At 44.2% G+C, this 23,884-nt stretch overlaps 1 protein-coding gene across 8 annotated transcripts; it reads right to left on the bottom strand.

Annotated features, from left to right (window-relative positions):
* Positions 1-348: 348 nt before the first annotated feature.
* On the bottom strand, positions 349-22,314 carry LOC108393734 (uncharacterized). Of its 8 annotated transcripts, XM_073225312.1 has the most exons (5): positions 21,653-22,314; positions 16,118-16,350; positions 5,005-5,173; positions 4,193-4,283; positions 349-2,689 (listed from the first exon to the last, which is right to left on the bottom strand). In XM_073225312.1, the coding sequence occupies exon 5, from the start codon at positions 2,571-2,573 to the stop codon at positions 852-854; it is 1,722 nt and encodes a 573-aa protein (XP_073081413.1). In that variant the 5' UTR covers positions 2,574-2,689; positions 4,193-4,283; positions 5,005-5,173; positions 16,118-16,350; positions 21,653-22,314; the 3' UTR covers positions 349-851. The 8 variants fall into 8 exon arrangements, with proteins under 8 accessions (XP_073081413.1, XP_073081410.1, XP_073081407.1 ...); XM_073225309.1 differs by lacking the exon at positions 4,193-4,283 and having other exon boundaries at positions 21,653-22,313; XM_073225306.1 differs by lacking the exons at positions 4,193-4,283; positions 16,118-16,350 and having other exon boundaries at positions 21,653-22,313.
* Positions 22,315-23,884: the final 1,570 nt, after the last annotated feature.

Raw genomic sequence — 23,884 nt, 5'->3', positions numbered from 1 at the left:
GGAACCAGAAGACAACTTGTCAGATGGGGAGCCCAGACTTCTCCCTGGGAAGTAAGGACCTGCCTCCTAACCCAACAGTCCACTCTCGTGTTGCTAAGTAGTACCTTCCCTCCTCAGGGTGAGCTCTCGGCCCTCAGGAGCTCTGAAACATAGGCCACAATGTTCACTCCACAAGCCTGTTTTTCCCAGTCCTTCAGAGAGCAATGCAAAGTAGGCCACAATAGGAGAGCAACTCCCTGCATTTCTAGTACCTGAGGCACATACTTTTGGGTGCCCTCTATAAGCCATTCCCCAACTCTACCCATATCTTCTCTCAACCTACCACACCACAACCCCCAAGACTAAAGGTGACATGTCTTATAAGGTCTTTATTATGCAATATTGGGCAGACCAAGATTAGTGGTTTCAGGGGAGGGTGATTTGTGGGCTTACTGGACACACCACTGGAATTACATGCAGACTTGACGACATTCATAAGGAACATGCATCTTCCTGAGAAGCCCAAACTGGACATCCCTCAAAGCCTGCTGATTGGAACAGGGTCAGTTTATTCCCTAACCCAGTGATAATGGGAATAAAGCCACTCCAATTGGCCCAGGACAATCCTGATTCATTCTAGGAAGGTAGCTCTTTTTTCCTTGCATATGTAGATGATCGCTGCAAATATTTGGATTCAAGCAGGCTGGAAAGATGTTTATGCTCCAGTGGAGAGATAGCTCTGCCTAGGTTCCTGGTCTGCTCAGAAAAGGCAGATTAGTGGTACATGTAGATAATTTCTCTGTGGGTATTCTGCTACATGAAGTTTGACCTGGTGGAGATTTTCTCACAAAACCATTTCCATAAGGCTCTACTCAGGTATGAATCCTTTTATGCTGAGCAAGGTTGCAGAGGCGGCTGAAGGTTTTCCCACAGTGGCCACACTCATAAGTCCTTTCTCTGGTGTGAACTCTCTGGTGTCGAACAAGTGTGGATCTTTCACTAAAGCCTTTCCCACATTGGCTGCACTCATAGGGCCTTTCTTGTGTGTGAACTCTCTGGTGACGAATCAGGTGTGAGTTCCTGTTGAACGCTTTCCCGCATTCACTGCATTCATAAGGCCTTTCTCCAGTGTGAACTCTCTGGTGATAACTGAGAATGGATTTTTGGCTAAAGAACTTCCCGCATTCACTGCACTTATAAGGCCTTTCTCCAGTGTGAACTCTCTGATGCTTAATAAGAGTGGAGTTTTGGCTAAACAATTTTCCACATTCACTACACTTATAAGGGCTTTCTCCTGTGTGAACTATCCAGTGCTCAGTGAGACTGGAATTGTGAGCAAAGGCTTTCCCACATTCGCTGCACTCATAAGGCTTTTCTCCAGTGTGTACTCTCCAGTGTCGAATCAGTTTGGACCTGCGGCTGAAGGCTTTTCTACACTCACTGCACTCATAAGGCCTTTGCCCAGTATGTACTTTCTGGTGCTGAGTAAGGGTGGAGCTATCGCTGAAGGCTTTCCCATATTGACTGCACTCAAAAGGCCGTTCTCCAGTGTGAACCTTCTGGTGTTGAGCAAGATTAGAGTTCCTGTTAAACGCTCTTCCACACTCACTGGACTCATAAGGCCTTTCACCAGTGTGAACTCTCCAGTGTTGAATGAGAGCAGAGTTTTGGCTGAAAGCCTTACCACACTGATTGCACCCATATGGTCTTACTTGGGTGTGAACATTTTGGTGCCGAAGGAAATCGGAGCTTTGGCTGAAGGCTCTTCCACATTTGTTGCACTCAAAAGGCCTTTCTCCAGTGTGAATTTTCTCATGCCGAGTGAGATGTGACCTTTTATTGAAGGCTTTCCCACATTCACTACACGCATAAGGCCTTTCTCCTGTATGATTTTTCTGGTGATGAACAAGTGTGAGTTTGTGACTAAAGGTTTTCCCAGAGTCACTGCACTCATAATGTTTTACTCCAGCATGAACTTTCTGGTGCTTCCTCTGTTTAGATGGGTGACTAAAGACTTTATCATACTCCCTACACACATGAGATGTTTCTGCAGTGTGAAATTTTTGGTGATTAACAAAGGTTAATTTATCCTCTAAGGAATTTTCAACTGTTGGGCATCTAAATGGTGTCTCTACAGAGTAAGTCCTTAGGTGGTTGAGGAGGGTGGAGCTCTTCTGGAAGGTTTTTCCACAGTCACTGCATTTGAACAACTTCTCTATGGTATGGACTTTTGGGAGCTGTCCAAGATTAGAACTGTGCGGGAAGGCTTCCCTGCACTCTGTGCTATATAGCTTCCCACTACTGTCAATGGCTGAGTAGTGGAGGAGATCATGGCTGTCTGAGGTATCTTTACTACCGTCCCCACAAATGAAGGGCTTCTCTGACAGGAAGACTACAGAGCTCCTCATAAATAAGTCCCTATTCTTGTCCCATCTAAAGGGCCTCTCTCCATCATGCCCCTTCTGGTGCTGGTGAAGGTTTGCACGAAACCAAAATTCTCTTCCACATGCTCCACATATATAGGGGGTCTTCTCAGGATGTGTTGTTTCGTGTTCTTCTAGGTGCAAAATGTCTTTCAAGAATGGGCCACACATGTCACAATTGTCTGCCCTCTGGGTAGAAGGATATGCACTAGGGATCCTGACCACCCTTTCCACAGCAGCATCCTGCTTGGAATGGACCTCCTTGTCTTCTACTCCATGCCAACAACCTGAAATCAGAAAAATTTCTTGTTAACGGAGTGTTGTACTTAGTGGAATGGGTTGACTTCATTAGAAATGTGCGACTGACACATACAGGAGTGTGTTCAAGAGGTTGCTGACAGGCCAACGGGGCCAGAATGAGACTGAAGGACCACTGTGCAGGAGAACGGCCCACTTGTGCCCAGCCAAGCCAGAGAAAAGGAGGTCCTTACTGGGACAAGAATGAAGAGATGGGGCAAAGGCCTTGAATAAACATTTCTCAGAAAAAGACATATAAATGGCCAGTGAGCACATGAAATTGTTAAACATCATTAGTCATTAGAGAAATGCAAATCCAGGCCACAATAAAATACCATTTCACACCCATGAGAATAGCTAAAGAAAATAGAATAACGAGTACTGATAAAAAAGTAGAGAAATTGGAACACTCATACATGGCAGTAGGAATGTAATATGGTGCTGCCCATTTGGAAAACAGCTTGTTAATTCCACTCCTATATATCTACCAAAGAGAAATGAAAACATTGTGTATACAAAAACTTGTATGTGAAAGTTCACAGCAACATTTTTCATAACAGCAAAAAAGTGTAAACAAGCCATTGCTCGCCAACTGACAAACGGATCAAACAGATAGCGGCACAGCTCTGCAGTGGGATGTCATTTGGCCACAAAAAGAAATGGGACACTTGTATGTGGGATAGAACTCAAAAACATTATGCCAAGTGACAGCCAAAGAAAAACATGTTATATAATTCCATTAATATGCAATGTCTAGCACGAGCAAATCTATATAGTCATAAGGTAGATTAGCAGTTACCAGTGGATGAGGGCGAAGGAATAAGGGATAATGGGGCATGACTACTAATGGGTACAAAGTTTCTCTTTAGGTGATGAAAACATTCTAAGATTAGATTATGGTGGTATTTATACAACTGTGTCAACATACTAAAAATCAGTGAATTGTACACTTTAAACAGTAAACTTTTTGGTGTATCTATTATATATTTTAAAATGTCTCAGGGAACACTTCTCCAAAGAAATCCAGATGGCCAACAGGCACATGAAAAGATGCTCCACATCACTAATTATCAGGGAAATGCAAATTAAAACCACAATGAGATATCACCTCACACCAGTTAAGATGGCCAGCATCAAAAAGAATAAGAACAGCAAATGCTGGCGAGGTTGTGGAGAAAGGGGAACCTTCCTACACTGCTGGTGGGAATGTAAGCTAATTCAAACATTGTGGAAAGCAATATGGAGGTTCCTCAAAAAACTAAAAATATAAATACCATTGGACCCAGAAACTCCACTCCTTGGAATTTACGCAAAGAATATAATTTCTCAGATTCAAAAAGACACATGCACCCGTATGTTTATCGCAACACTATTTAAAATAGCCAAGATATGGAAGCAACCTAAGTGCCCATCAGTAGATGAATGGATAAAGAAGATGTGGTACATATACACAATGGAATACTGTTCAGCCATAAGAATGAAACAAATCCTACCATTTGCAACAACATGGATGGAGCTAGAGGGTATTATGCTCAGTGAAATAAGCCAGGCAGACAAAGACAAATATCAAATGATTTCCTTCACCTGTGGAGTATAAAAACGAAGCAAAACTGAAGAAACAAAATAGTAGCAGACTCACAGACTCCAAGAAGGAACTAGTGGTTACCAAAGGGGAGGGTGGAGAAGGGAGGGTGGGGAGGGAGGGAGAAGGGGATTGTAGGGCATCATGATTTGTGCACATGGTGTGTGTAGGGTCAAGGGGAAGACAGTGCAGCTCAGAGAAGACAAATAGGGACTCTGTGGCATCTTGCTGCACTGATGGACAGTGACTGCAATGGGGTATGGGGGGGGACTCGATAATAAGGGTGAATGTAATAACCACATGGTTTTTCTTGTGAAACCTTCATGAGAGTGTATTTCAATGATACTTTAATAAAAAAAAAAAAATAAAAATACAAACTGTCTCAGGGAGAAGGGGCAAAGCCTCAGCTCAGCCACACACTGAGCCACCCAGCCAGGAACTGGTCATGCTTGGTGATATCTGTCAGGATGACCAGAGATGCCTGATCCCTCTACTGCCATGAGTCCCTTGGGCAACACCTATTAGGGATGTTCATGAGGCTGCTCAGAGAGAGATGGGGGGAATGCACACAGCCTGGTCCCAGCACCCACAGCACCTGCAACAGGAAAACTCGGAGGGAAGCAGTAACCATAGTCTGACTCTATGACAAACAGAACTTTCTACAGGAAAAAGGAATAGGGCAGAAGCTGGCCAATATGCTGCGGCAGGACATAGGGGCCCTACCAAGTGAGGTCATGAGCTCAAAGTTCTCCAGCATCACACTGTGGTACAGGCGTCTCTGGGCTGTGTCAAGGATTCCCCACTCCTCCTTGGAGAAGTACACAGCCACATCCTTGAAGGTCACTGGGGTCTGCAACAACGGGATAGCTGAGCCAGGCGACCAATAGGTGGGCTAAAAAACAAACAACAGTCAGATGGGCACGCTCAAGCTCCTGACCTGTGACTCAAAGTTCTGTCACATCTACCACTGGCATCTCCTCTTCTCATGAGCCCCTCCTCTCCTCTAACCCGTCCCCACAGGCCTCCACCTCAGAAGGGATGCTAGGCCCTGGCACTGGTGCCCCTCTCTCTCCACAGTCCTGCTGGCCACTGTGTTCAGGCCAATCCAGTGAGAGGAGCTCCAGGCAGACGGGTGCTGTCTGAGGTGTCGGCTTGCAGGCAGTAGCCCCCTCCCAATTCTTTATTTTCCCTCTGAAATCTACTCCTTACACCAACTCCCCACACAAGGGCCAATTTCCCTTTGTCCCCAAACCACACCTCCTGGATATAAGAAAATTTTGACTCTCCTTTCACCCCTTCAGGGTCGTGGGTCCATTGGCTCACATTCCCTTACTTTGTACATGTCACTTTTTGGACACCCTGCCCCAAATCTCTGCTCCCCACGACCTCTTGTACCACTGCCTTTCTCCCTGTCCACACCACAGGCACTTCCCAGTAACCTGATATCCCAATACGCACACGGAATACCTGAAAAGGGCAATGACGATCTATTACTGATCCTGGCCTGCCCCAGATAGCAAAAAAAAAAAACCTCACTGCCAGAGGCAGCAGCTATAACCCTTCTTACTAACGCCTGCCTCCTAGCCTCATTGCTCCAACCTTCAGCACCCCAGAATCAAGAGTGAGGTTCTCTGCTCCTTCCCCCCTCTGCCCCGTGTACATGCTGTCCCCTCACCAGCCATAGTTGTCCTCACTCCTAAAACACAGATCCCAGACCTACTGACCTCGACCCTTGGCTTGGGGAATCCTTGCTCAGGCAGACCCCTTCTTCCCATTACTCCCCAGCCTGACAAGCCCCCAGAGTCCCAGGGAAGAGGCCACAACACCTGCTGAGCCAGAGAAGTATACCAGTCTAACTACGGCTCCAATGTCTTTCTACCTGTTACTTTTATGCTTCATTTTTTCATCCCAGGCCTATTCTCTGCTCAAAGGATTGGTCACTACTCTGAACCCAACCCACAGCTGCACACACAGTGACCACACACAAGCCTCCACACCTCCTTTTTCTCCAGCCTGGACCTGGCATAAAGCACACTTGGCACCTCAATTTGGCAGTCACTCTGGCATCTCAAATACAATATGGCCAAAACCCAACTAACTTCCCTCTCAAATCTACTCCTTACACCAACTCCCACAACTGAAAAACCTATCAGGATATCTCACTGCCCCACATTAGGAAATCAAGTCCACCCTACTTAAAAAGCAGATCTAGGATTCTCAAAAACACCTCTGAGAGGGAGGGAGCCAAGATGGCAGTGTGAGTAGTTCAGCAGAAATCTCCTCCCAAAAACATATATATTTTTGAAAATACAACAAATACAACTATTCCTAAAAGAGACACCAGTCAATGCAGTACAACAGCCAGGCTACATCTACATCTGAGAGAACTCAGCATCACGCGAAGGGGGTAAGATACAAGCTGCGGCCCAGCGGGACCTGAGCGCCCCTTCCTCCAGTTCCCGGAGGGAGGAGAGGAGTCGGAGCAGGGAGGGAGAGGGAGCCCAGGACTGCTAAACAACCAGCTCTAGAAATCCGCACCGGGAGTGCAGACACATGATGCACGGGGTGCTGGATATTAGAGAAATAGAAAAGCAAAACCTGCAAGCAGGTCCCCACAACTGGTGCCCCTGAGACAAAAGAAAAGCAGGTGCTTTTTGCAAGTCTTAAAGGGACAGGGACCCCACAGCTGGACGAAGTAGTCCCGGCACACTCAGCCTAGCACCTGGGAATCCCGGGGAACTCTAGGGGACCTAACCCCCTGGGAGGCAGCGCAGCTCTGAAGCCCCTCATATAAGCAGCCTGCCAGTCGTTCCCCCAAGTGACGCAGACCCCGACACACTGGCCCAGTAGTGCGGGAGCGGCAGTGTGTGCCGGGGGCGGCAGCACCAGAGGGGCCGGGAGCAGCCCACGTGAGCCCGTGGCAGCAGTGGCCAAGTGGCCCGGGGCTGGCCCGCGTGAGCCGGCAGCGGCGACAGAGCAGCCCGCATGAGCCTGTGGTGGCTGTGCCTGAGCAGCCCAGGACCGGCACACATGAGCCAGCAGCGGCGGCGACAGAGCGGCCCGGGAGTGGCCCGCGCATGCCGGCAGGGGCGGAGGAGCACCCCAGCAGCAGCCGTGCCCCCAGAAGCCACCCAGAATCTCAGCCCAGCGCACAGCCACCTGGGCCAGACCCAAAGGCCACTGTTGGCACACAGCTGCACCGCAGGGGCACCACTTTCACAGGAGGGCACACCTGCCACTCTCCGCAGGACTCCGCGCTACTCTGACAGAGACCCTGCCCACAGCAGCTAGGGGATTAACCCGGAGGCTGCCCCAGGAGTGCAGGTAACCCACACAGGCAGCAGAGGAGGGCAAGGCATCCAGCAAGCAGGAAAGGACTTGGTCCTCCCAGCTGACACACGTGCTACCGGCCTACAGCCACCGCTATCACCATGAAAAGGCAGAAGAATTTAGTCCAGTCCAAAATAGTCCAGACAACCCCTGTGAGAGGACCTGTGGAGACAGACTAACCAATCTCCCTGAAAAAGAATTCAAAATAAAGGTCATAACCATGCTGATGGATCTTCAGAGAAATATGCAAGAGCTAAAGGAGCAAGTGCAGAGGGAGAATACAGAAATAAAACAATCTCTGGAGGGACTTAAGTGCAGACTGGATGAGGTGCAAGGGACCATTAATGGAATAGAAACCAGAGAACAAGAACACAGAGAAGCTGAGGCACAGAGAGATAAAAGGATCTCCAGGAATGAAAGAATATTAAGAGAACTGTGTGACCAATCCAAACGGAATAATATTCGCATTATAGGGGTAACAGAAGAAGAAGAAGAGAGAAAAAGGGATAGAAAGTGTCTGAAGAAATAATTGCTGAAAACTTCCCCAAACTGGGGAAGGAAATAGTCGCTCAGACCACAGAGGCACACAGAACTCCCAACAGAAGGGACTCAAGGAGAACAACACCAAGACACATAATAATTAAAATGGCAAAGATCAAGGACAAGGACAGAGTATTAAAGGCAGCCAGAGAGACAAAAAAGATCACCTACAAAGGAAAACCCATCAGACTTCTCAACAGAAACCTTACAGGCCAGAAGAGAATGGCATGATATATTTAACGCAATGAAACAGAAGGGCCTTGAACCAAAGATACTGTATTCAGCTCGATTATCATTTAAATATGAAGGAGGGATTAAACAATTCCCAGACAAGCAAAAGTTGAGGGAATTTGCCTCCCAAAAACCACCACTACAGGGTATTTTAGAGGGATTGCTCTAGATGGGAGCACTCCTAAGGCTAAACAGATGTCACCAGAGAAAATAAAATCACAGCAAAGAAAGCAGACCAACCAAATACTAACGAAAGGCAAAAAATAAAATCAACTAAACACAAAAGCAGTCAAAGAAAACACAAAAGAGCACAGAAAAAAACACCCAACATATGAAGAAGGAGGAGGAGGAATAAGAAGGGGGAGAAATAAAGAATCATCAGACAGTGTTTATAATAGCTCAATAAGCAAGTTAAGTTAGACAGTAAGATAGTAAAGAAGCTAACCTTGAACCTTTGGTAACCACGAAACTAAAGCCTGCAATGGCAATAAGTACATATCTTTCAATAATCACCCTACGTATAAATGGACTGAATGCACCAATAATCACCCTAAGTATAAATGGACTAAATGCACCAATCAAAAGACACAGAGTAATAGAATAGACACAAAAGCAAGACCCATCTATATGCTGCTTACAAGAGACTCACCTCAAACCCAAAGACATGCACAGACTAAAAGTCAAGGGATGGAAAAACATATTCCATGCAAAAAGGGAGAGGAAAGTAGGTGTTGCAGTACTAGTATCAGACAAAATAGACTTCAAAATAGAGAAAGTAACAAGAGATAAAGAAGGACATTACATAATGATAAAGGGCTCAGTCCAACAAGAGGATATAACCACTATAAATATATATGCACCCAATACAGGAGCACCAACATATGTGAGACAAATACTAACAGAATTAAATGAGGAAATAGAATGCAATGCATTCATTTTGGGAGACTTCAACACACCACTCACTCCAAAGGACAGATCCACCAGACAGAAAATAAGTAAGGACACACAGGCACTGAACAACACACTAGAACAGATGGACCTAATAGACATCTATAGAACTCTACATCCAAAAGCAACAGGATACACATTCTTCTCAAGTGCACATGGAACATTCTCCAGAATAGACCACATACTAGCCCACAAAAAGAGCCTCAGTAAATTCAAAAAGATTGAAATCCTACCAAACAACTTTTCAGACCACAAAGGTATAAATCTAGAAATAAATTGTACAAGGAAAGCAAAAAGCCTCACAAACACATGGAGGCTTAACAACATGCTCCTAAATAATCAATGGATCAATGACCAAATTAAAATAGAGATCAGGCAATATATGGAAACAAATGACAACAACAACACAAAGCCCCAACTTCTGTGGGATGCAGCAAAAGCAGTCTTAAGAGGAATGTATATAGCAATCAAGGCATATTTAAAGAAGGAAGAACAATCCCAAATGAATAGTCTAATGTCACAATTATCAAAATTGGAAAAAGAAGAACAAATGAGGCCTAAAGTCAGCAGAAGGAGGGACATAATAAAGATCAGAGAAGAAATAAATAAAATTGAGAAGAATAAAACAATAGAAAAAAATCAACAAAACCAAGAGCTGGTTCTTTGAGAAAACAAACAAAATAGATAAGCCTCTAGCCAGACTTATTAAGAGAAAAAGAGAATCAACACACATCAACAGAATCAGAAACGAGAAAGGAAAAATCATGACGGACCCCACAGAAATACAAAGACTTATTAGAGAAAACTATGAAAACCCATATGCTAACAAGCTGGAAAACCTAGAAGAAATGGACAACTTCCTAGAAAAATACAACCTTCCAAGACTAACCAAGGAAGAAACACAAAATCTAAACAAACCAATTACCAGCAACGAAATTGAAGTGGTAATCAAAAAACTACCCAGGAACAAAACCCCTGGGCCAGATGGATTTACCTCGGAATTTTATCAGACATACAGAGAAGACATAATACCTATTCTCCTTGAAGTTTTCCAAAAAATAGAAGAGGAGGGAGTACTCTCAAACTCATTCTATGAAGCCAACATCACCCTAATACCGAAATCAGGCAAAGACCCCACCAAAAAAGAAAAGTACAGATCAATAGCCCTGATGAACGTAGATGCAAAAATACTCAACAAAATATTAGCAAACTGAATTCAAAAATACATCAAAAGGGTCATACACCATGACCAAGTGGGATTCATCCCAGGGATGCAAGGATGGTACAACATTGGAAAATCCATCAACATCATCCACCACATCAACAAAAAGAAGGACAAAAACCACATGATCATCTCCATAGATGCTGAAAAAGCATTCGACAAAATTCAACATCCAATCATGATAAAAACTCTCAACACAACGGGTATAGAGGGCAAGTACCTCAACATAATAAAGGCCATATATGACAAACCCACAGCCAACATCATACTGAACAGCGAGAAGCTGAAAGCTTTTCCTCTGTGATCAGGAACAAGACAGGGATGCCCACTCTCCCCACTGTTATTCAACATAGTACTGGAGGTCCTAGCCATAGCAATTAGACAAAAGAAAGAAATACAAGAAATCCAGATTGGTAAAGAAGAAGTCAAACTGTCACTATTTGCAGATGACATGATATTGTACATAAAAAACCCTAAAGACTCCACTGCAAAACTACTAGAACTAATATCAGAAATCAGCAAAGTTGCAGGATACAAAATTAACACACAGAAATCTGTGGCTTTCTTATACACTAACAATGAACTAATAGAACGAGAAAACAGAAAAACAATTCCATTCACAATAGCATCAAAAAGAATAAAATACCTAGGAATAAACCTAACCAAGGAAGTGAAAGACCTATACTCTGAAAACTATAAGACACTCTTAAGAGAAATTAAAGAGGATACTAACAAATGCAAACTCTTCCCATGCTCCTGGCTAGGAAGAATTAATATCATCAAAATGGCCATCCTGCCAAAAACAATATACAGATTAGATGCAATTCCTATCAAATTACCAACAGCATTCTTCAGTGAACTGGAACAAATAGTTCAAAAATTCATATGGAACCACCAAAGCCCCAGAATAGCCAAAGCAAACCTGAGAAGGAAGAACAAAGTGGGGGGATCTCGCTCCCCAACTTCAAGCTCTACTACAACGCCACAGTAATCAAGACAGTTTGGTACTGGCACAAGAACAGAGCCACAGACCAGTGGAGCAGAATAGAGTCTCCAAACATTAACCCAAACATATATGCTCAATTAATATAAGATAAAGGAGCCATGGGGAAATGACAGTCTCTTCAACAGATGGTGCTGGCAAAACTGGACAGCTACACATAGGAGAATGAAACTGGATCACTGTCTAACCCCATACACAAAAGTAAATTCAAAATGGATCAAAGACCTGAATGTAAGTCATGAAACCATAAAACTCTTAGAAAAAAATATAGGTAAAAATCTCTTGGATGTGAACATTGGTGACTTCTTCATGAATATATCTCCCCGGGCAAGGAAAACAAAAGCAAAAATGAACAAGTGGGACTATATCAAGCTGAAAAGGTTCTGTACAGCAAAGGACACCATCAATAGAACAAAAAAGGTACCCTACAGTATGGGAGAATATATTCATAAATGACAGATCCAATAAAGGCTTGACATCCAAAATATATAAAGAGCTCACGCACCTCAACAAACAAAAAGCAAATAATCCAATTAAGAAATGGGCAGAGGAGTTGAATAGACAGTTCTGTAAAGAAGAAATTCAGATGGCCAACAGACACATGAAAAGATGCTCCAAATCACTTGTCATCAGAGAAATGCAAATTAAAACCACAATGAGATATCACCTCACACCAGTAAGGATTGCCACCATCCAAAAGACAAACAACAACAAATTTTGGCCAGGTTGTGGAGAAAGGGGAACCCTCCTACACTGCTGGTGGGAAGGAATGTAAATTAGTTCAACCATTGTGGAAAGCAGTATGGAGATTCCTCAAAATGCTCAAAATAGACTTACCATTTGACCCAGGAATTCCACTTCTAGGAATTTATCCTAAGGATGCAGCGCTCCAGTTTGAAAAAGACAGATGCACCCCTATGTTTATCGCAGCACTATTTACAATAGCCAAGAAATGGAAGCAACCTAAGTGTCCATCAGTAGATGAAACGATAAAGAAGATGTGGTACATATACACAATAGAATATTATTCAGCCATAAGAAGAAAACAAGTCCTACCATTTGCAACAACATGGATGGAGCTAGAGGGTATTATGCTCAGTGAAATAAACCAAGCGGAGAAAGACAAGTACCAAATGATTTCACTCATCTGTGGAGTATAAGAACAAAAGGAAAACTGAAGGAACAAAACAGCAGCAGAATCACAGAACCCAAGAATGGACTAATAGTTACCAAAGGGAAAGAGACTGGGGAGAATAGGAGGGTAGGGAGGGATAAGGGCAGGGAAGAAGAAAGGTGGGGTATTATGATTAGCATGTATAATGTTGGGGGTGGGGGAAAGGGGAGGGCTTTGCAACACAGAGAAGACAAGTAGTGATTCTACAGCGTCTTGCTATGCTGATGGACAATGACTGTAATGGGGTTTGTGGGGGGGACGTGGGGTAGGGGAGAGCCTAGTAAATATAATGTTCTTCAAAAAAATAAAAATAAATAAATTTAAAAAAAGAGACAAAAAAAGGTAAAGGGACTGGGGAGGATGAGTGGGAAGGGAGGGATAAGGGCGGGGAAAAAGAGAGAGGGCATTGGGATTAGCATGTATAGTGCGTGGGGGGCACGGGGAGGGCTGTGCAATACAGAGAAGACAAGTAGTGATTTTACAGCATCTTACCACGCAGATGGACAGTGACTGTGAAGGGGTTTGTGGGGGGGACTTGGTGAAGGAGGGAGCCTAGTAAACATAATGTTCTTCAAGTAATTGTAGATTAATGATACCAAAATAAAATAAATAAATAAATAAATAAATAAATAAATAAATAAATAAAATAAAAGTGGGATCCAAAAAAAAAAAGAAGTATAAGGTAATTAAAAAATTGTTTTAGAAGGGTTATCTTGAAAGGATGCTTTTCCTATGTCTGGACATACTACCTGGGACTCTAAATAAGGTCATGTAACAGTGTATTCGTTTTGATTTTCTTACGGAGGACAACCAGCTCTCGATTATTACCTATGCACTAAGCAGGCTTATTCCTGTAATACACTAGCTTTATGCTGGTGCATGTGTTTCCATAAACCATTTTTTTCCTCTCTGTCACTATAGTATTTATAGAAATGAATGTGTTACTGCTAAAGATTTAAATTAGTAACTGTGGAAAGGAGAATTATAATGGTATAAAAAGCTTGATCTGTCACCATCTCTCTTCTTAGCCATCTTTTTTCTCTTTATCTGTTTCTTTTAAATCTTAAGAAAGATTATTTTCAGGAACCATTTACTATCTTAGACTTAGAAATTCAGAGAAAAAGAATAAACTCCTTTTTATGCATAATTTCTGAATGACAAAAAAGCATAGGAATCAAATGTTATAAATTGTATTTGGTTTTTCTAAGGAAAGGTTTATGGAGGAAAATACTTCTTTCTTTTCCTCACCCACAATTGTTTTGACTGTTCAGTCAATTAAACTTTTAATACAAGCTTCAAAAAAAAAAAAAAAAGAATGCAGCAGCCCAGTTTGAAAAAGACAGATGCACCCGTATGTTTATCGCAGCACTATTTACAATAGCCAAGAAATGGAAGCAACCTAAGTGTCCATCAGTAGATGAAACGATAAAGAAGATGTTGTACATATACATAATGGAATATTATTCAGCCATAAGAAAACAAATCCTACCATTTGCAACAACATGGATGGAGCTAGAGGGTATTATGCTCAGTGAAATAAGCCAGGCGGAGAAAGGCAAGTACAAAATGATTTCACTCACCTGTGGAGTATAAGAACAAAGGTAAACTGAAGGAACAAAACGGCAGCAGAATCACAGAACCCAAGAATGGACTAACAGTTACCAAAGGGAAAGGGACTGGGGAGGATGGATGGGAAGGGAGGGAAAAGGGCAGGGAAAAAGGAAGGGGGCATTATGATTAGCATGTTTAATCTGGGGGTGTGGGGCACGGGGAGGGCTGTACAACACAGATAAGCCAAGTGGCGATTCTACAGCATCTTACTACGCTGGTGGACAGTGACTGTAATGGGGTTTGTTGGGGGGACTTAGTGAAGGGGGGAGCCTAGTAAACATAATGTTCTTTATGTAATTGTAGATTAATGGTACGAAAAAAAAAAAGCAGATCTTGGAGCCAACGGTTTCTCCTGCCTGCACAGGCACCCCTCACATCCAGCACCAAAAGCACACGCCTGAACTGCTGCAGTCACCTCGACGGCTTTCCTGTCTAACCTCAGCACACACACCCAACCCCCAGACTATTCTCTACTCGCACTGTTGGATTCTCCCTGAGGAGGACGCCACCCCAATTCACTCACGAAAGGCGTCTCTTGATGCAACAAGCAAGAGGAATTTATTCAGGAACCAGCTAGCGGGGGTCCAAGCATCAGCCCGACACAGCGGGTCTCAACAAGGACCCTGAACACACAAAGCCAGAAGGTTTTATAGCATTTTCAAAGGGGGCAACATTTTCTACAATCACAATACAGTGTTTTTTCATAGACACATAAATCTTTGGCTGGCGCCACATCCTGGGGTCTGGTTAGATAAGATCACCTTCGGAATGTTTAGGGTGCTTCTAGCAAGATAAGCTTGGTGTGTATGATTAACTGATTTGAGGTCAGCTAACTAAAGGTCACTACATTTAACACTGGCTGACTAACTTGTTTTTCAAGATTCTAATAATTTTCCTCTTTCTAGGTTAGGGGGTGGTATTTAAGCCTTTAAGATGGCTGTACTTATGCTAACTTTTGATTTTTCAGATCCTACATTTCCCCACTTCTCTTCAGGGGCATTCCAATCATGGAATGTTTGTATCTTCTTGTGGGGTGAGTGAATGATATTGTTGCCTCAACATCAGCACATGAACAGCACTCACTCTTTCTCTAACAAAAGTTATCAGCCGATTTAATATGCAGGGTCCTAAAGTGAGGAGCAACACAAGGATGAGTAAGGGCCCAGCCAGAGTGGATATCAGGGTTGTAAACCACGGGGATCTAGTGAACCAAGATGCAAATAGCCCTTGGCCGGCTTCCCGTTCTTTCTTTCTCTGGTCTAGCCTTTCCCTAAGCTTTGACATTGAATCTCTTACTATTCCAGAATGATCTGCATAAAAGCAGCATTCTTCTTTTAAAGCTGCACACAGTCCTCCTTCTTTTAGGAACAGCAGATCCAGCCCTCGTCTATTCTGCAAGACTACCTCAGAGAGGGAAGTCAGAGATTCTTCAAGTTTTGTAATGGATTGCTCTATGGTCTTTAGGTCTTCATCAATAGCTGTCCTTAGTCTTTCATAATGTTGGTTCCCTTGGACAATAGCGGCTGCCCCCGTTCCCACTCCGGCTGCGACTCTTATCTCTAACAACACAGCTAAGGTCAGCGAGACTGGCTATCTTCTAAACTTCTGGTTGGACTCAAATTCTGTTATGAATGATGAATTATCATGGTACATCAGTCTAGGTACTAGTTGGACTATAATGCAGAAGTCACGGGAGGAGTTGAAGGCGGAAGTGGAGACACATGGGGTTAGTCCAGTATTACAAGCCCACCATCCCTCGGGAGGAGGGATTAAATACCTGTTTTTACCAGGGAAGGCTATGGGTATGGTCTCATTCTCTCCTCTACAGATAGAGACTCTAGCTGCTGCTAGGGAAAAGGGGCGATGACCGCTCTGGCTGCTTCGTGCTGAGAAGGGGGCGCAGTAAAGGGTGCAGCTAGGTCTCCATCACTGGTCAGTTGAGGGGGCCTCAGAAGGCTGGCGCTTCTGTTCTGGGTTTCATTTCTATTACTATTTGCAGTTTTGTGGCTTCTAGGCAAGATAAAACAAATTGTGTTATTAGGTTATGTAGCAACATCTGGAGTTGGATTTTTTATTCTGGAAGGAGGCTGCATTATTGAAACAATACTTCTCTCTAAAATCACTCTCATTTTTACTAGAAGTAACTAGGTTAAGAAAATAATTAACAGCTGGCTTGATTATTTGCACAGGTGCAGCAAGAAGAGCAATTGATTACACAGGCTCTTTTAAATATGCTTTGCTGGAACTTTTTGTAAGGAATTTCAGATTGAACTTTTAAAGGCCTCTTGAGGCCAGACAGCCAAGCTAGACTTGCCATCAGGCTTTGCCTGCAGTACCTGTAGATTTGGATGAATTCTTCTCTTCTCGAGGTCTCTGCACCTGCCAGGAAGTGACTTTCTTTACTCACCTGGTAAGGCTGCTGGGAACTCTGTAAGCAAGGTACCAGGCCAGTTCTTCCAAGGGGCTTTGTTGGCTTTATAAAGTCAATCTTAGTTCTTTAAAGTTGTTCACATCTGAGTCTATACACATGTCTCTCAGGTACGACATTCCAGTCAAAGCCCTGGTAGTATAACCAGTGTTCTTAAGTAGTCTTCTCACAAGGAAAGCAGATTCTTATTGAACTCGTGCAAATAAACATACTGCCATGGAATACAAAAACAGTCACTGAAAGTTTTTAAACTCTGGAGGGATCAAGTAGAGAGAAGGATGTTTCAATTCTGCTCATAAAGATAGTCATTTACTAAACTGTTGTCAGTTTAAGAGAACAAGGTTAAAACACTTTACCAGCAACATTTGAAACAAAAAGACACAAAATCATTTTCTTTAGTTTATGTAATCTTATGTAACTAATACCTGTTCTGCTGAAATCTAGTTCTTTACCAGTTTAGGGATAATACTATAAATGACCAAAGACTTACAAATGACAATGGTTAAAGATCTGATGAGAGCTTACTGTAAAACAGTTGACATAAGGAAATTCTGATATTTCTGTAATACAAAACATTCAGTAACAAAGTTTAGCATCATTCTCTTTGACAGTGCTTTCCTGGTAAATAAATATCAGATAAATAAGCCAAATTAGTCAAATACTTTCTCTAATGAGAAAAAATTCTTCTGACATGTTCCAGGGGCCCTCTGGAAAATATCAGAGTTAACTAGAGGTAAAAGCAGTTTTTTTGCATTAATTCTATTAGAACTGTCTATCATTACACATTTATTGTCTATATACCCAGCACAGTAAACGAGATACCTTAAAAAGGTGGGGCAGCAGGGGAGACTGCTGCTGTCAGTTTTAAAAGACAATATATAGAAAGTCAAAATAATTCTAGGTTACCAAGCATTCTTGAGAGAATGGTAGCGGATGGTAGATTCCTCTGCTTTCATCTTCAGGAAGGGAAAAAAAGCTACAATAAGAATTCACATTTAGCTGAAAGAACTGTCTAAACTCAAGGCAGAGTATAATATCACCAGGCATACAAAAGACCTGTTAGAGATACATACAAAGAATGAATATGGCTATAGTCAAATTCAACTTAAAAGTTTAAGCAGAATCTCAAATTTAAATGTCTCTTTCCTTCACACAGATATTCAGATATGACCAGAAATATGCTTTGAGATGAAAGAGATCAGGCATTTTACTTCTTCATTTAGGGACTGAGAAACGATGACCTTTGGCTTACAATCAATAGCTTACAAACAGTGAAAATAATAAGAACATAACTCAGCATAAGTGTCTAAGACCAGATACAAAAAAGCAGAGAAAGTCCTTAAGTCTACAGGTCTTCTCTGAAAGCTTCAAGAATGTTTTACTCCTTAGTAGTAGATAGAGCTTTTAATAGAATTTGCATAGCAGCTTATAAGATCATTTGCATTAAAAAAATATGGAGTCCTCCATGTTTTTTAAAACATACAAACATATCCACAGCATATAAATTAAACAAGAAGACCTGGTGGTTCTCAAAAAAATCTATTACAACTTTTCTCAAAAGTGGTCACACGTTCGTCCATCTAAACTTTTACAGTGAAACCTGTTTTTCTGGGAGAAACAGAATCTTGTCTAGATTCTACACAGTTTAATTTTTAAGAATAAATTTTGGTTTGTTAACTAAGTGCATTTAATCAGCTGAAAAAAGCTTTGTTACCATTCTGCTTAGGATAAATTAAGAAAACAATCACTAACAACTTTAATTATTTGTTGGTTAGAGATTTTTCCACTTATAAAAATATATGGAATAATTCAATTTCTCATGCCATGCAATCGTTTTCAATAACAAAATATTTCAAAGGCAAATAAAGGTTACACAGTTGTTAACAAACTTTAGCTTTTAGTCCCTTTAACATTACGATTTCATGGCAACTCACTGAGACTTTAAGCATGAGAAACTGCTGTGATCTTTCAACATTAAGAGCAGACTAAGAAAACTGTTTAACTGGAAACGAGTGTTGGATTCCCCTGAGGAAGGCGCCGCCCCAAATCACTCACCAAAGACGTTTCTTGATGCAACAAGCAAGAGGAATTTATTCAGAAGCCAACTAGTTGGGGTCCAAGTCAGCCCGTCGCAGCGGGTCTCAACGAGGACCCTGAGCACTTACAACTAAGTGGTTATATAGGATTTTCTGAGGCATTCAGCCCTAGAGAATTACTATGGTTACAGATTATTTTGTAATAACAAGATAACAATACTACATAGCAAGATAACAATACTACAAAGGCAGTAATTTTTCAAACCTACGATTTCTGGGTTAGTGCCACGTCCTGGGGGTGTAGCAAGGTAGGGTCGGCATTTATGATTAACTAACCGAGAGGTTAGCGCTGCCAGCAGTCATGATTGATTAACCTGTTTTTCCAGAGGAGTTACCTGGTTTCAGTTGTTCCCTCTGAGTCATATATCAGAATGGCTTTTTTGGCTTCAAGATGGCCACTCTTAGGCTAACTTATTTCTCAGGGAGGTTGGGGTCCTACACGAGATTTTAATTTTGCTGTGCACTTGATATCAAGACTCACTTGCTTTAATTTCACTAGGCACGACTATATCTGTAAGAATATAGTAATTTATTCTTCATTTGCCCCATGGTCCCAAGCACATAAGCCGGTGAGAATTATGCCTGGGCTTGCCTGCGGCTTGACTGGGTTTATCTCACTTTCTCTCTAAACATCCTGACCCTCCCCCCAAAGCAATAGGCTGAGCGGATCTTCTACAACAAAAGGCACCACGCTGTTTTCTCTCTTTGTCTCTCTTTAAATAAATAGCTATACTTTAGAACAAAGTTACTTTCTTTTATCACAAAACACATTCTTTAGCATGCAGAAGAGTTTTCATTCTTTATACTTTTTCTTATTAAAACATACGTCTTTTAGCATAGAGAAATGTTTTCTTTATTACTTTGAGTAGTTTTAATTAGAACTTAAAACCATTAGAAACTTTAACTTCTAGTGAACACTGAGAAGCAGGACACTGCAAACTGTCAAACTAACATTTCCTCTAGACCGACAAACTTACAAACACATTCTACAATTTCTGCAACCATGAGCTTCACAGCACAATCTCCCAGCAAACACAGAGCACATCTTCTCAACTTAACAAAACTCTAAGGCTTTAAGTTACTACAAAGATTCTCAGGCTGCAGGTAGGCATACACACTGCAACACACAATTAAAAAGGTGTTCACTTGCCACACTTATCCAGCTCACCTACCTGCAACAACTACGCTAGCCTACTCACAAGACCCCCACTGAACACTAGACAAAGCCAAGCTTCTAAGCATTCTATTCTTAAAAGATTTAGCAGATAACATGACTCAAATGACTCTAGGTAAACTCAGGCAGCCGACAACTACCAAGACATGCCCGCCTTAGGCAAACTCAAATTAGCATTAATGCTTAACACTTTTTTATCAGGTTTTCTGGAAGTTTTAGAATACTCAATTTTCACCAGCGCTTGTCTTTAAATCAATTTCATTAATACCGTCCGGAGGTAGAAAGATATATTCATTTACACACTTAGGGGGTTGTCTGAGTCTGTCTCATTGTCAGTATAACAATTATTAGGCACGTGAAAGACACAAAAAACAGAGACACACACAGATTAGACACACGGCGGCCGCTCCTTGTTTTCCTCAGATTTTCAATCAGAAACCGAAAGGAATCGGAGGGTTGATACTCTTGGCGCCCGAAAATCAACCCTATCTCATCAGATTCACCTTGCCCGAAAAACAGGTGAGAGGCCACCAGGCGTCCCTGGCCCTCCACTCTCCCCGAGGCGTCCCCCAGGGTTGCAGCCTGCGGTGCTCTAAGTACGTCTACCGACCGCGGTCTCGACCCCTTTACGGGATCGGGACGACTGCCAGACAGTGGGTACCCCCTTTCAGAATTCCGACCGGTCTCGCTGAAAAACAGAAGACAGAACACAGACAACTCAAGGCGCCACTAATCTTACCTCTTCCTCCAAGAGCGACATCGGGAGTGAAGCGGGGGAAGCGCATGATCCCGGACGAGCCCCCAAATGTTGGATTCTCCCTGAGGAGGACGCCGCCCCAATTCACTCACGAAAGGCGTCTCTTGATGCAACAAGCAAGAGGAATTTATTCAGGAACTAGCTAGCGGGGGTCCAAGCATCAGCCCGACACAGCGGGTCTCAACCAGGACCCTGAACACACAAAGCCAGAAGGTTTTATAGCATTTTCAAAGGGGGCAACATTTTCTACAATCACAATACAGTGTTTTTTCATAGACACATAAATCTTTGGCTGGCGCCACATCCTGGGGTCTGGTTAGATAAGATCACCTTCGGAATGTTTAGGGTGCTTCTAGCAAGATAAGCTTGGTGTGTATGATTAACTGATTTGAGGTCAGCTAACTAAAGGTCACTACATTTAACACTGGCTGACTAACTTGTTTTTCAAGATTCTAATAATTTTCCTCTTTCTAGGTTAGGGGGTGGTATTTAAGCCTTTAAGATGGCTGTACTTACGCTAACTTTTGATTTTTCAGATCTTACAGCATCCAGAAGGCTGCTAAGACCTGAGTCGGAACACCGCCCTCCTCTGTTCTAAACTTTCCATGACTTCCACCATGCTCAGCACAGACGCCCAACTCCTCATCCTGCCATTCCAGGCCTGGCGCCGGTCCCCCTGCTCTCTATTTCTACCTGCAGTTCCCTGTCCACTTACATCTTCCACTCACCTCCACGCAATTTGCACATGCTGGTCCCTGTGTCTGGGACCTTATCCCCTAGCATTCCAAAAACGTGAACTCCATACAACCTCTGGCCTGAATTCCCGTGGCCACTGACTCCCAGGGCCCTAGACTCACGTGTAGGCGAAGAATCCAGGACACCACCATTCCCTATGCCTGATCTCCCGGCTCACGACGGCAGAACGTCCAGCTGGTGAGCGTTTGGGGCCCCCTCCACTCACCTGAGCCGGCTCCGTCAGGGAGGCTGCCGGCCCGGGAGGCACCTGTGGGCTGGGCAGGGCCATGCAAGGCAGCGACAGCGACGGGCCCTGAGGGCTCATCCCAACCTCCTCACCCTCGCCGGGCGGGGTGGCCGCGGGCTGACAGTCGCACTCAGGGCCTTAGTCTTTCCCGGTACAAAATGCGCCCGAGGATACGGAAACAGCCTCCCGGGACCCAGGGAGGAAGGCGGGGTGTAGAAACTCTTGTGTCCGTCCCACATACGGGAAAACAGAGGCTCAGGAAAGAGGAGCCATTAGCCGCGGGCCAAGTGCTTGCAGAGGCGTAGTGACCGGTGCAGCCCTTCTCCCTTGCGCTCCTCTCCGGGTCCCAACGGCCACCTGAAGACCCACCCACCAGGGGCAACCTGAAGACTCCACGGCGACGACGGAAGTCCGGCCCCAACCTTCGGTGCCCCCGCGGAGACGTACTCTGAGCCTTCATTGGTTCAGGGCCCTTCGACTATGACCTTATTTCCATTAGCCAGTAGCGGGGTCGCTTGGCCGTTGCCTAGGTGACCAGGAACTGCTCACCTCGCGTCACTGATCACGCGACGCGAACTACATTACTCAGAAAGACATTTGCCGTGCGTGTGGCCGTGTTGTCAGCGCGCGCACCAGATTTGGCCAATGAAAAGCCGGGAGAGGGCCATTTCTGGGCGAGCTGTACACACTCTGACCAATGATCGCCCAGGGGAGGGGCATTTCCGGAACTGCAGTGCAGGCTGGGTCCGACCACGGTTTTGGCATCTTGCCGTCTTGTCCGCGCAGGGCTGACTGGCTGCGCACAGCGTCCAGGAGGCTACCCGGCCGGCAGAAACGCGAGCGGGGAAGGCATGGGAGTCGGAGAAGCCCCAGCTCTCTGCCCTGTACGCCCGCGGCCGTCGTGAATGTCCCGTCTCTGATCCTGGGCAGCAGGGGAGCGACTCTGTGGGGCCTTCGGGCTGCATCGGGCGGGAGTTGGCCGCCAAGGCCTCGGGCAAAGCCCGCTCATGCCGGTGGCCTCCCTGGGCTTTTGCTAGGGCAGCAGAAACTCTTCCCTCCTACTGGGTGGTAAAGTAGCCAAAATAATAGGGTTGCAAGGTGTCCTCCTCCTGTGGGCGTCTGCAATTGACCAGGAGAGAGGTGGACATGAGAGCTCCCCCCGCAGGCCTCCCAACTCCACATCAGTGAGGTTTCCCCTTATCAATTTTCACAATTAGCAGTTGTATTTGTTAGGTGTTGGGCCTGAGCTGTCTGGACATCTGTGGGGGGAGGTGACACATGCACTGGGGAACACACAGGGAGTTCCACTTTGGCCTCTGGATGTCCAGGCTGCAGTGTGCTGGTGACCTGGACTGGGGAAAGGCCTGAGAACAGGATCTTGGAAGGAGAGTCTTAGGTGGTGTCTTGTGGACAGGGTGTCTAGACTAAGCAGGGTGGAGGAGATGGGTGCAGAAAAAGAGAAGCGCTATCCAAAGACCAGTGGATCTGGGGAGAGCACACATCCAGGAGGGCCTAGGCACTCAGATAATAGAGGGCGAGTATGTGTGTCAGGGGAGAGTTTGGGAGACATAAGAGGAGGTGGCTGGCAGGACACAGGGTTCCAGATCCCATACCCAGTCCTAAGATCACAACCATCTGCCCCTTTCTGGCTGCTGTTTTTGGGATGTCAGTGACCTTTGGGAACAAAGTCCCACACCTCTTTCGGAAAAAGTGGGACTCCTCCGTGAGGCCCAGTGGGATTCTGCCATGATGTGGTGCTGTTCTCAGCAGGTCAAGCCACTCTGTGGGATGTGCTGCTGGTCCATGTGTTGCTGTGTAAACAGCCCCAACAATTTTTGCCTTGGGACCTTGACAACCATGGTCAAGGATCAAAAGTATCACAGCCTGCATAGTAGATTACATCCAGGTGGGTTATTTTTTGGCCAAGTGACTCAGTCAGGGTCTGTGGCTTTTTTGTCCCCTCTATCACATCTCCTCAGCCCAGTAGAAGTTTCCTGTCTGCCCCCATACTGGTGTCATGGGCACTGACATGGTCATTGTGGGGCCAGTGAACTTTACCAGTGAGGTTTTCTCTTGTTCATTTTGTGAGGTTCCATTCTCCCAGATG

This window comes from Manis javanica, chromosome 17, assembly GCF_040802235.1.
Source record: "Manis javanica isolate MJ-LG chromosome 17, MJ_LKY, whole genome shotgun sequence".
NCBI lineage: Eukaryota > Metazoa > Chordata > Mammalia > Pholidota > Manidae > Manis > Manis javanica.
Note: the sequence above shows the minus strand (reverse complement) of the source record. Positions and strands in the feature narration are given on the sequence as shown.

Excerpts from the sequence above, each read along its gene's own strand:
- LOC108393734 (XM_073225304.1), bottom strand. The coding sequence starts at position 17,815 with ATGCCTGGTGATATTATACTCTGCCTTGAGTTTAGACAGTTCTTTCAG. Across the intron at positions 5,174-17,674 it reads CATTCTCTCAAGAATGCTTG|CCCACCTATTGGTCGCCTGG; the intron begins GTAACCTAGAAT and ends TTTGTTTTTTAG. Across the intron at positions 2,690-5,004 it reads TGAGCTCATGACCTCACTTG|GTTGTTGGCATGGAGTAGAA; the intron begins GTAGGGCCCCTA and ends TTCTGATTTCAG.